The 14,854-nt window shown below is 26.2% G+C and overlaps 1 protein-coding gene across 8 annotated transcripts in view; it reads left to right on the forward strand.

The window, feature by feature from the left end:
- Window positions 1-11,769, forward strand: part of sbm (L-type amino acid transporter sobremesa) — a 228,274-nt gene extending 216,505 nt beyond the window's left edge. For 7 of the 8 annotated variants that reach the window (XR_012757233.1, XM_075371848.1, XM_075371850.1 and 4 more), the window contains one exon: window positions 5,622-11,769. Coding sequence is in view for 1 of the 8 variants with exons in the window: in XM_075371849.1 (XP_075227964.1) it covers window positions 5,622-5,686 (65 nt within the window). In the remaining 7 variants the exon portion in view is untranslated. The remainder of the gene's footprint in view (window positions 1-5,621) is intronic. The other variant, XR_012757234.1, reaches the window with a different exon arrangement.
- Window positions 11,770-14,854: the final 3,085 nt, after the last annotated feature.

Consider the following 14,854-nt stretch of genomic DNA (forward strand, 5'->3'; position numbering starts at 1 on the left):
CAAAGTTGCTTTCTGCATGAGTAATGATGTTCAATACACACCATCAGTTCCTATTCCTGTTGTTTACAGAAATAAGGTGTTATTTATTGATAATTAAGGTGACCTTTATTTATTTATCACTTTTATTTCAGTCAGCTTGGTGTACTACTAATAGATGAAGAAAAAACAAAATAACCAACAAAAAATACTTCATCCCTCCTCACTTTCATCATGTGATTATTATTCAGATGCCCGTGCCTTTTTCAAATATGATTCATATGATTAACATAAACCTTCACCATCATCACCTAACATCGGTGATAAAAAGTTTTTCATCAGTAATAAAAATTTATATTTTGAAGAAACATAATAAGGAATTAAGTACACTTAATTATTTTTTTTTAACTTTTTATAAAAAGACTTAATTTTTTATAAAAAGATTGAAGGACTGTTTTAGGTAGAGTTATTATTATTTAAAAAGAGAAAATAAAAAAATTTTAGAAATATTAATTACTCTATCAAGAAGAGATATAAACAAGAAGAGCTTTCATCTACAAAGTAGAATCTACTATTATAAAAAATAATATAGAAATCAAGAAGAAATTCTTAAAAGTACTCAATTTTTATTTTATTACCCTACATTTACGATATATAACAAGTGTAGTAAAAACCTTCAGAAGACAAAAAATTGACCGTTCTAAACAAAATGGTAAACAGGATTTTATTAACCTGATGGTTAAAGAGTATGAGAATGGAGGGTGTATTGAAAAAGGATAAAAAACTAATGGCTGGAGTCAAACTTAAGAAAAGTGAGATACAACACAACTAAAGCTTCTCAGCTTTCTGTTTTCATGACATAAACCAGCATCCTGCAGTAATAGACTTTAAATCGAATCAAAAAGCATAAAAAAAAAAACTATGCCAAAATTTTGTAAAACAAAAGATAAGATCAGTCAATGATAATTATTCACCCGTGAAAGTTGCAGACTGAACCTTACTGCAGTCGCTTGGGTTTCATTCTTTTAATGGAAGATCTTTTTTTGATAATGGAAGGAAGAAAAAGGAAAATATAAGAAGTAAATGTATTAAAACGTATAAAGAAAATCAAAGATTAGAAAGATAATTAAGGATATCAGATGTAACAGATATATTGAGATAGTAGTAGAGAAAGATTAACAGATTAGTAGAGAAAGAAAGAAATAGAGATTTTCAAAGAAACCTGTCAAATAACTGGTAATTAACAGAATGTGGGAAGTGTGTGTAAAAATAAACAGTTTATTGCTAATTTTAAGCCTTTGTGTGCCAAGGTGTGATATTTTCTGGCTAGACTTAATCTGTAAAGTTATGAAATATATTTTTTCAAAATAAATTAAAACTTAGATGTAACTTGTAATCCTGTAATTAGATAGAATAAAATCATTTATACATAATTGTTTAATGTTTTTATTTAAAATTTGTATGTAAATGATTTTTTTTAATAATATATAAAGTTGCACATGCAATTATAAAAAAAAAGTGTTAAACTCTTTTTTTCAAATAATAGAAAACACAAATCTATATAAATTTGATTTTATTTATTAAATGAATAGAATAATCCAGTATATTATTTTATCAGTGTTTATAACTGTTACTATAATTACTTTACAATAAAGATGTATAATGAATGAATGAGTATATGTGTGAAAGTATGAAAGTAAACAAGATTTGTAATTTATAAAACCAGGTATTAATACAGTAATATATTTTTAATTTTTCAAGAAGTTAATATTTTGTACTTGCTTTTAGTCAGATATGAATTAGTCTAGTCAAATTAAAAATGCACTTAAATCCTTAATATTTAAGTAACAAATTTAGCTGTAAATTAATTGTTTTATAATTATGATCACATTTTTAAGATTTTTATATATCTCTATAGACCATAACAATTACTTTATAAGATTCTAATTCAATGTACAGTTCTAAAAATTTCACGATACTGTTCTCATGTGAAACTCATCAACACGTTTATCTTAGCGTTTTATGAAAGTGCTGTCTTGTGATCAGTAAAACATTATTGAACCCTGGTGTATAAATTTTTGCGATAGAAATATAAGAGTTTTGTTTAACAAATTAATTCCATATCACCTATTTCTACCAAATTTTAAACAGTCCTTTTATCGATGAATTGGATTTTGATTTTTTTTATTAGATATCTTCTTTTTCTTCACCCATTATCCTAGTTCATGGCTCTAAACAATGCTATTTTATCCCTTGTCTTCCACTACTTCTTTTCTCTCTCATAGTCTCTTCTCCTACCTTCACATCCCCATCACTCATATCTTCCTACAACTTACCTATTCATCATTTCCTTAGCCCCTCAGTTTTGTTATGATATTTTCCTTCCTGCTCTCCGCTTTTCCAGCATATTTAATTACAAAATTCTCAACTAAAACTTTTATAAACAATAACTTCAATAATCGTCTTGTATTTTAATTTTTTCTCATCTCATTTCTTCCTTAATATTTCTTTGAATTTAGATTTTCATATTGTGCTTTTTCCCTTCGATAATTATTCCCACCTTGATTTTTAACCCAAAAATTGGATAAAATACATTTTGTATAGTTTTCTTATACGCTTCAAGAACCTTCTGATTGCCCACCGGCCTTTTTACACTTTGATATCAAAACCTTGGATCCTTCGGATTTCCTTTCATATTTTTCTATCTTGAGCTGATACTCTCTCTAACCGCTCAGAATTATTTATTAATCTCCGATGAATTGTTCTTTAAATTTATCTTTGAATTTTCTTTCTGCCATTTCTAGTTTGCTAATCTTCAGCTCCATTTCATCGATGTCTACTCTGACTGCATACATCTATTATATCTTAATTTCATCATTTCCCTTAATACAATAATAGCCTAAAAACTATGTAATCTCTATTCTTGTAACATGAATTTGTACCTTTAATTCTAAAAACATATTTGAAGTATCGGTTACTAAATTTACTACATTAGCTTTGAGATTTTACACATGGAAGGTTCAAAGTTTCTCTGGCCCCTCATTCAGGAAAAAAGATATGTATGATAAGGAATAAAGAGCATTGTAAACCGAAATAATTTTTGTCATTGACCTGCAAGTGACTCAAGTTCAGTTTTGGATTATTGAATCGGTTCTTTTGGATGTAGTTTTTTTTCACTCTTGGTATGAAGAGGTTTTAAATAAACAACTATTTTATTTGTTAATTTACGAATAGTTTAACTGTAATTTTAAATATTAAAATTAATTACTTTATTCGTGTAATTTTTATGAATTATTTTACTTATTTATTTATTTATTTCTTTTTTTATAATTTTTTCCGATATAAATTTTAAATGGCACTGACTGTGATGATCATTAGCCACTAATAAATGACACCATTATGAAATGAAATTTCAAACACATAGCTTAAATGTGTGATCTGTAGGAGGAACTGATTCACTCACTAATATGTGATTTTGTCATCAGTAAAATCCTCCAGTTTTCAGGATGCTAATCCATTAGACACTCCAATTGTAATGGAAACATAGTTGTTGGGGATGTGGTTTACTACCTTATCCAGAACTCTATTATTTATTTTACATTCTTGTATACGTAACCAATTTTTATTAATACACATTTTTTCATTTTATTTTCATATATACGTTTATATATGTTAATGTAATGAACTTAGATATGCCTTAAATGTACTTTTTTAATGAGGAGGATGATATGTCAGATATGAAGTTTCCCTGGCCCCTTGTTCAGAAAAAAAGATATATATGATAAGGTAATAGAACATTGTAAAGTGAAATAATTTTTCTTATTAACCTGAAGATGATTCAAGCTCAGTACACTGGGTGACTCTTTCTGGGAATCGAATCTAACACCAGCTAAGCCAAAAGTGATGATAATAGCTAACCTGTAAATCGTTATAAAAATTTTTATTTAGAGATATATAATGCAATATCTATTACATATAAATATATCTGAATTTTTTTTTTGCCAAAAAGCATCAACTCAATCATCATATATACACAAGTATATAAATAAATTTTCAGTAAGTTCATACAAATTTTTTCAAATAAAGCTATCTTCACACTGAGGAAAACATTACAAAATGAAATATATTAGGTCATGGTTTATAACCTATTTTGAAGAAAGAGAAAGCTAACTATACAGAAGTAGATCCAATGTCATAAGTTTACAATTATCAGTTGTAACTGTACTGAAAACTTATAGCAATATATCTTATATGATAAATTCTGGAGCAATGGTCAAATTGATTTCATTTGTAGCAAGATCAAATCGTATTGTTCCTCTGGGAAACAGATTAATAAAAACAGTAAATGATAACAAACTTAATAGTTTCTTATTATAATTAATGTATTATGTATTTATTTTTTTCCGCCTATAAATGTGAATCATGTAGATCAATATTTACTGAATTAAAAATTATAAAATTTCCACGCATATATATTAATGATAACTGAATGTTTGTAGAATTAAAAGAAAATGGGTCATTTATCCAAAGAAAATAAAAATAATAATATCCAATTTCATCAATTAAACAACAGAACTATTTTGCATAACGCAGCTAGTATTTTGAACTATAACAAAAGACCTCATTATGTTTCCAGTGGTAACCGCATAAAAGATTTATTGGCCCTGTCTATTAAAAATTAAATTTATAATTTACATTTTAAAAAATTAACATTACTTACGACAAAACTTTATCATTCAAATTTAATAAAACCTGTTCAAAACACTCAAGAAGAGAAATCACATATGAAAATGTTATTTTATTTATATTCAATATTAATCGAAACTCAACTGCCAAAACACAGTAAACAGATAAGTAAACTTAAAAAATTAATACCGATAGTTGATTTTCATGGGATCTGCATCATCAGTTGATATTCAATTTACAAAAATGTTTAAATAATTGATTTTGATGTATTTGTAGAGTTGATAATGCAGGATTCCATGAAAATTGATTATTGGTGTTAATTTGCTGTTTACTTATCTTTTTACTGTGTTTTGGCAGTTGAGTTTCAGTTAAAATTGAATTTTTTAATTAGCACAGCAGTCAGAATTATCGATGAATTATTTGAATTTTCAAAAAATTGATATATATTTCCTTATAACAGACCTTAAAACCAATTATTATTCAAGGCCCAATTATTATTACCCAGGCCCTGAATAACTATTGCTAAGACAATGAATTTAACTGAACCCCAATAAGTAAAGTAAAATAAAATCATAATGTAATTAAAACTGAACCATCAAGTAAACATAACTAGGGTCGTGTGCATCAACAATCAGTCGTCTACGATGATTTGATGTTATATAGTACAAATAATTTTAAATAGTAATCAGATACCATAGTGTATATTTGATGTTTTTATACTATGATTCAATTCCAAAAATAGTTGAAATAATTACTTATTTTGTAGATAAATTTACTAATTTTGAGGAATTATTATTATTATTATTATTAAATAATTAAAATAACATTTTTCTTTCTTTTATTAAATTAATTGTTGTTTATATTTGTAAACAATTATTTTTGTATGTAATAATAAATTAAATACTTTGGATAAAAGTTGTTTGAATAATAACTTACATTATTTTTTCATTTGTTTACAGACAGTTTCACACTCTTCTGTCAGCTTCTTTTGGAAGTCGCTCCAACACAGGGGATGTTTGACTGAGTTTTTGTAGAGTACATATAATTTAATTAATATTTTATTATTATTATTATTATTATTATTGTTATTATTATTATTAAGTACGTTATCATATTAATTGTGCAACTCAGTAAACATGCAATACATTATATTTTATCATTATATTTAACCTTTAATATTTAATTTCTTTTAATTTATTTGTTTATCATTGTATAAAATATAATTTTTGTTATAACATATAAGTTATATTATAACTTACAAGTTATATTATAATACAATATAAGTTGTAATTATAAGTTATAATATAATATATAAGTTATCATATAAGTTTCAACATATCAACATTTACTAGTATAATATTTTAATTTTGATTTTTATCAATTTTCATTATTCCCTCTTACTTTACTTGAACGTGCAATAAAATTTTTTAATTAAAAAATAAATTAAATAGTTAATTCATGACATTTAAAAAAATTCCATCCTTAAAACCATGTTCATCTGACAAAGTTTTGATGTTAAAGATTTGTATTGTCAATTTTTTTACCATATACAATTAAATAAATATTTCTGAAAAGTACATCGAGCATGGAATTAATTGTCAATTATTTAATTAGTAAATACAATATTACAGTGATTTAAGTATAATTTTTTTCTTGATTTATAGTATTTATAGCATACTTTCTTTCATTTTGTTTTTATATCGGGTTAAAAATTTACTAAATGATTTTTTTTAATGGATGTATTAATTTTGTATTAAAAAAATATATATATATAATAATGAAATTTTTTACAGTAGTAATTCAGTATTTTTCTACGTTTACATAAATAAAAATTATTTTTCAATTAATTATAACTCCGTGAATTATTGATCTGCAGCATTACTCATGCAGTTATGTGTTTAGGGCGCCTGTTTTTGTAAAAAAAACTATTGTTTATTATTAATTTGTCCTGTTTCCCAGCATCACATACTTTTTATTGCTATTATTTTTTTTCCTTAGATGGTTATTTTAAGGATTGGTGTTATGTTATCGTTTATCATTTCACTTGATTTAATTTAATTTGAATCTGTTGAATTCGACTACATTAAAAACAAAATTATTATCAGAGTAAGGAAATATTATTATGCGAATACATATAATTAATCTACAGAGATGCACAGTCCATAATAAATAATTATGGGCTGTGCATTTAAAATAATCCATGTAATTTATAATTTACAAAAAATATTTTTACTGTACAATAAATCTTGTAAAATTAAAGTAGATTCTTGTTTATTCATGCCAGTAAACCGTGTAAGGTTTATTATACAGTCCATTAAAATCATATAATTGTATAAAGATGATTTATAAAAGATTTATTCACAAATAGTCATCATTTTATTATTTACTTTTTCTCCCGATAGTTTTCATCGTGTTAAATACCATTATTATGTAATTGAATAAACATTATTTTTAAATAAATAAATTTATTTTGAATTTAATGTTTTATGATGATGACTAACAGTAAATACAGTATAATTGTAAAAAAAATAAAAATAAAAATTATATTTTATGCCATTTATTTTTTTACAAAAAAATATTTATTAAATAAAACTTGATTTTAATATTATATAAACTTGCATGTATGTTTTTTAATAATAATTGATTACAATGATAATGATAATAATAATTTTATTATAATAAAACTGAAAAACAGTAAATAAAAATACATACGTAATTAAATAATTAATTAGATATCGGTGTTGTGTCTTAGTTAGGATCATTCCATATTTTAAAATAATATTACATAGTATTTAAAGAAAAATAAAATAAACACATACATATATTCATATAAATGTAATAGAGAAGCCGTATTAAGATAATAAATAATAACATCAGACAGCAGTTCTCAATTGTTTTGCTCTTGGGACATCATTCATATAAAACCTTAAAAATTTAAATTCCAATTATTTTTATTTTACGGTTATTATCTTTACAAAAATTTATTAGAAATTAGATCTGAAAATCTAAGAAATATATTTCTCTGAGTATTCGTTAGTAAGGAAATAAGTTGGCTAAAAGAACTATAAAACCACTTTGTTTTCAATTTACAGTTTTATTCCTGAAATTTTTCATTTCTAAGAAGTGGAATCAAAAGCGGTAGTTAATATTTTTAAACTGCTTTATGAGAATAATATTATGATTGTCGATTTTGTTCAAATTTAAACTGACCCAGTCCTTAGACAGTGCCATTATTTGAACTTTGTATATAGTACATCAATAACATAAATATCATTAATTTTTTAAATATCTTCCTGATAAACATTAATCGTTCTGGTGATATTTAGATAAAATACCGTAATAAAAAAATAATAATAAAGATAATGTGTACTTTATTTTTTAAAAAACTCTTCAAGATTATTTCCATCAATCTTTAATAACTGTTACAGTTGCATATCACTGATTGTGATTAGTACACACATCAGGAAGATTGGAAAGCACACAACCATATACAGAGAACCATTACATATGCACAAAATATGTTCAATAACCAAAAATGTTAAAAGTTAATCGACAAAAAAAAACCAAATTTAATAAATACGGTTACGTAAAAATAACTTACTTAAAATTAAACCTCATTATGATGTTAGATAATGGCCTTATAAAGTATGTTATAAACCGTTTACTGAAAACGTTATTAGTTTTTCTAATTGAAGACAGAAGATTTATGAAAAAGATAAAAACACTTTTGAATCTTTTTTATCTTGGATTTAAATCTAAGACAGCCAGATTATGATATCTTATTCTATAGTTTATCGATCTGAATTTGCTTTCTTTTTATAAAATTCCAACTTACATTTAAAAAAAAAAAACTGTATTACACAAGTATATTAAAGTACTTTTTACAAAAGAATATCAAGATGCACTGTACTGTTTTATTTAATGACAGCAAATAATATAATCTTTCCACCAATGTGATCTAGAAAATCACATTTAGCCCATCGATTAAGGAGTATGAAAAATATGTTTTACAGTATTATATTCCTTTATAAATTACACCGCGCTAGCTGCTATGAAATGACATGCTGCTCTATAATGACTCCTGCCAAATAAAAATGTATATTTTAATATACGTTAAAACAATCTGGTGTCATCAGATTTTAGTTCTGAGAGGAAAGTATGTCGTATTTAACGCTGAATATTTTTAGGTAATATGAATCTTTTTCTGATTCTAAGATAAAAAAACTTACAAAACAGTTTTTTTCTGTATTATAAATTGCACTATGAAAAATTAATTTCAATTTTTGTGTTTTTATATTATGTTTACCTATTCGAGTATAATTAATATTTATAATCCAATGGTAATACATAAATCTTCGATCTCAGTATTAGTGAGACCCTCCCTTTGAAGTTAGAGTCTTCAATGACCACCTAGGCACCACGCTTTAAGAACCACTGTGTTAAACCAATATGTTTGAATTGTGTACCTTTTATATATATATGAAACAAATACGTTTTTTTTTAAACAGAGATGTCAGTATAAATGTAATGAAAGACTGTTAGCTTTCTTTATTGTAAGAAAAACAAGAAAAGAAAAACCAAAAGACTGATCTTTTTAATTTTTAAGGATAAAAATTCTGCAGATCTTTAATTTAAAGATTTTCTTTACTGTGAAATTAAAAAAAAAATTTTCTTTAATTAAAAAAAATAAATAATATTGCACTCACTGTTTTATCATTAAAATGCTGTTTTGTCAGTGTTAGATAGCTAATTGCTGACCGAAATTTTATTAATATTATTAGAGCAGCATTTCTTTAATGTTGTATTTAAAATTCATGAAATGCTAGCAACTACTCATTTTGACAGTTAATCTAGTAATATAACAATTGATTACACCTTTGAATCTTAATTTCCATTATAGGAAATTAATTTATAATAATTTTAATATTAATTTATAATATTGATTATATTAATTTTTAATATTGAACCATAATACCGATTGGTTATTTTTGTTTATTTTTTTTGGGAATTATAAATAAATTGTTAATTAAATTTTTTTTTCAAAGAGTAAAAGTGTACAAAACTAAAATAAAATAATAAAAATTATTTTAAATAGTAAACCATTTATATTTTGATTATCCATTGCTGTATGGTCTGACACACTTATTAATTTGTTTCTCTTCTCTGCTAATTTCTTGATCTCATATCATTACTTCCTATAACATTAATTACTTGAAATATCAAAACTATCTCTTCCTCTTTTCACTTTTTATCCTCTATCCATTTTTCTCTTGCCGTATTAATTATTTAAGGTAACTTAATATTACTTTAACTACTCGTAACAAGCAAAGACTTTTTTGTCAATAGATTTTGGAAAAAGATTTAATTTTCAAAATATTCAGCTAATGTAGAGGAATTAAAAATTCAGAATAGGTATTCCTTTTTTTGTTTGTAATCGATAAACACAAAAATACTACGCTATCTGAAAGCAAAATATACATTTAATTATTTATAAATTTAATGTCATGAAGAATAAGGACCCATCTGTTTATGAATAATTTTCATTTTGATTATTTACTCGAAATAAAATGTAATATAAATTAAAAACTTCAGACTTTTACTATGTTTTAGGAAATTTAATTTACAGAAGAAAACTTGTATGATTAAATTTACTCGGTTGTTAGGTAGATTTAATTATTTACCGAGTTTTTAATTTACCATTACAATATTATTTCATTACTATGTAAATTATATCCATTTGTATTTCTAAATAACTTTATATTTTCAACACGTAATAAAAATTATGTACAAACTGTTATTATACTTCAGCTAGGTATTGACTGGATATGATATATATCTTTTTTGATAATTCTCTCTGCGATAAGTAAGACTATCTATTCTCTTTTGAAACATTTGCGCTTATATCACATTTTAAAATTCAAAAAGTTGACAAATTAAATTGAATTAAGATTACATTAATTAAGAAGGTACAGTATTAATTTACAAACCGTGCAGAATAAAACCCATTCGATTATAGAACACCTGATGTAGCAATTTTAATAGCAAAATGTTATAGTATTAAGCAATACTTACTTTAATTCCCTTACAAGCAATGAATTATATTAAAAGTATTTTAATTGATGATATCTAAATGTTTAATTAGCAATAACACATAAAAATGAATAAATATGTAAATGTAAACAAATGGTCAGTACATTATTATATCAGAAATGGGTTGGTTTGTCTGAGCTCTATACATAAAAAAACAAGAAACTGTCCTCAGCATTTGCCTAGATAGATTAAGGGAAACTGTGGTAAAACCTTGATCAGAAAGGCAACGCTAAATAAAAAATTAGTTACAGAAAAGTGCATCTTTCTTATTATATTTCTTTTCAATATTGTATCTTATTCCGTCTGAATTCTTTATCCTTCATACCTATGTTCTACATTGTATGTTATAGTTTAAAAAGATATTTTCAAGTCAATTAAAACTGAAAAAATTGAATCGGTTTCCTTCTTTACATGAAAGTATCCCTTTGTATGCGGATATGCATTTAGAACTTTTTTTATTCGTATTTTTACCTTTATATTAACATAAAAAAGTCAAATGACAAAATTTAATTTAATCTGCAATAGAATACAGGATAAATAAAATAACTATGGGTTTTATATTATTTTTATCTTCAACAGATATAATTTCTCTTAAATAAATTTTGAAAACTTTTTTATCCTATTGTATTTAATTAACTTCTATTAATTTTGTATACAAGTCAATAAAAATTTGGTGCTGTACATTCAAACATACAATAAAAGCATTAAATTTTTAACATCTCTGTTTCATTGCATTTATTTCCAAATCTAAATATTAATATTAATTTATTAATTAATAGTAATTGTTACCATTAGATGGTAAGTGTTTGATAATAGTTACTGTACCTCTGTAAAAAAAGAAAGAGGTTACATGAAAAAAATATATATATATTTTTTATACAGAAATCAAAACAGCTATATTTTGTTTCATTTTGTCATGTTATTATTATTTTTAATTGTTATTGTTATAATTATTGTTAGATTTATTATTATTGCAATAAACTGTCATGAATAAATAAAATATTTTATTCAGTTTGATTGTGTTTTTAACTTTCTTTATATCGTTTAGTAATCCCTTACTCATTTATTGAACAGTAAAACAAAATTCAATAACATTATAATTATTCAACAAAATTTTAAATACCAGGTAGCACAATTTATTATATATAACAGGTAACCTGTGATTCTTTACTAAAGAAGAAGGTAATAATTAGTTCTGAAAGACCTTCAAAAGAAACAATTAGATAAATTTGAAATTAACATTATTTAACGTAAGAATCATCTATTTGTAAGGATATGTTCGAAAGATTTAACCTATTATGAATACATATGTGTTCAATAAATTTTATTCTACTTTCATTTATTTTCTTACATATCCACAAAAACTCAACTCTTATTCTAATTTACTTTATATTAACAACTATTAAACACATGCTACTAATGTTTAATTAATGTATGAGTTAATATATTTGTTATAAATATATATATATATATTTATAACAAAAATGTTTGAGAAAGGGTTACATAACTCTCCTGGGTCTGTCCTTGACAGATTCTTATTTCAAATATGCCATAGGATTTTTAAATATTAATGAATAGGGCGGTTTGCAAGAGGTTTGCTACACAGATAACTTTGGCTTATTCTTATTATTTTTTATGCCAAATCCAAATATAACCCCAAAATTTGTTCTAAGGGCTTCATATTTTGTAATCATCATTCATAAAAAAATTTAAATTGTTAAAACGTTTTATTTTTTATATTAAGACTTACAAAGATAAAAAATAAATAAAATATCTATAACATCTAAATAATATCTATAAATATCCAAGATAAAATATCTATAAAGATTATAAAGATTTTTTTTTTAAATTCAATGTTTATATTAAAAATGAAATATAGATGTTTTAAGACATTTATAAATGACTCATCGTTTTATAATTTTGAGGAATGACTAGTGTGATTAATACAGTATTAAATCATAGAATTATCGATACTGACCGTTTACTATGACTCATTCATAGTAGAAATAGATTTATCAAAGTAATATGATTTTAATGATAACTTAACTGATGTCATTTCACTCACTGTTTTTATTGTGGAGTAACCCAGACCTAAAGAATCTGTTTTGTTCTGGCTTTCATGCAAATACCATTGTGAGTTAAGTCTTTTGTTTTATTCCTACGTTTATTGATACAAAAGTGTATTTTTGTCAAGCTACATATTGTTTTTCATAATTTTTTTTTTCTGTATCGTTAATAATTTATATAAACATTTCCCCGTAGTTGTATAAATCATGCTGTCAATTAATTTTTGATATTTGTACGGTGAATTAACTTTCAAATTTCAAAGAAGAAATATTACTACTTGAAAATGATACGAACTCTATTTTCATGTAAAATAAGAAGTGTTAGGTCCCTCACATCTGCAGTAATTCTTGTGTAACTTTTTGAGCAACTGGCTAAGTGGAAAGCAGCGACATGACTTTTGCTGTTCCTATGGAATGGAGAGACCCTAAGGACCACCTGACAGACTATTATTTTTGTATCACAAGTATCAAGAAATCTGTTACATAGAGTGTATCAGGAAGTTCTTCCGGTACTTTAAAAACCTAATCTATTCGTGAAAATAACAGAAAGGTTCATATAAAGATATGTTCTAAAATGCTTTATTTGCGAGTTCTGGCTGATAAAAGCTTTCACTCAGATTTCAGCTACCCCGGTGAAAGAAGGTCAAAACAGTACATTTTTACTACATTTGTCAGAAAAGTACATATTTAATGTAAACAAAAGTCAAATTCTTTTTTGGTGATGTGAAAATTTGTAAAAACAAAATTTACTGTTAAAAAATTAAAAAAAGAATGGAAATTACACAATTGTAAAATAAAAATTACTTAGATAATTTTTTTGTTATTAATGTTAGAAATACAATAAATTATTTGAAAAATTATTATTTCAAAGCGGGCAATAAAATAACAACAGCTGATCAACAATGCACAATACTTTATTAGTGAGCCCTGAATGCTAGTGATTCCGAGCCCTGAGAGGCTTTACCGGAGGTCATCTTTAAACCCATTAACTGATTATATGTCATCAGTCATGCCTCGGTCGGGATGCCACCGATGTAAATGCCTCGGCAGACATTTGCATCAGTAAAATACAAATCAAATTTTTGCCTTCAAACGTAGGCTTCAAACGGACATCTTCACATCCAACCTAACATGATTCTCTCAAACCAACTAACCGAGACCGCGGAAGCGCGGACCTCGCGCCTTGTCTAAATTTACAACACCGTTCGTGACTGTGAAAGTCTCAAAAAATGAACAAGTTGTAAGTCAAATCAGTGCTACACTCATACCAATCAAAATTATGTGTTGCGCAACATAGAAATTCATACCTACACCCGATAAGTCGACCAAATTAGGTCACTTAACAACGGGAATGTAACCTCATTCCGGTCTGCGAAGGAGCCGGGGACAAACCCCACACTCCCACCTGGTTCCATCATAAATTCTCGCGCGGCATTGCCAAGTCACAATCAGGGACCACCACCGGCGGAACGAAGCCACGCCCCCGGTCGCACTGGCTACCATACTCCGCAGCACTGCCACCCCTGACAGTGGGAGCCCCAAATCGAATCACAAACCATGGCAATCACAAATCGAATATAACCATGGCACGATGCCAATGCGCCTGCCTCCAACCAATCCAATGCCTAAGCTGGAACCCTAGCCACCCGGGATCCTACCACGGTCAAATAACTCGATTAAACTCCCTCTGCAAACCTACACACCGCAAAGGCGCGAAGAAAATCAGCCACTATATAATATCATACAGTTAATACGAAGATCCAAAAAGGAATGCATTCCCTCAAGTTCCCTAACAGCTCGCGAACGTTCAACGTCATATCGGGGACAGACATAGAGGAGGTGGTCTACTGTATCATCAGTCCCACAATCCGGGCATTGACTCGAATCCACCATACGAAACCTAGCCAAACTCGCCCGAAAGGCACCATGCCCGGAAAGAAATTGTGTGATCTATCGATTGGGAGAAATCCATCTAATCGCTCCTAAATCAGACACTAGAGGAAATATACCTTGCGTGTAGCGACCTGTGGGGGATT

Source organism: Lycorma delicatula, chromosome 7 (assembly GCF_047948215.1).
Source record: "Lycorma delicatula isolate Av1 chromosome 7, ASM4794821v1, whole genome shotgun sequence".
Classification (NCBI taxonomy): domain Eukaryota; kingdom Metazoa; phylum Arthropoda; class Insecta; order Hemiptera; family Fulgoridae; genus Lycorma; species Lycorma delicatula.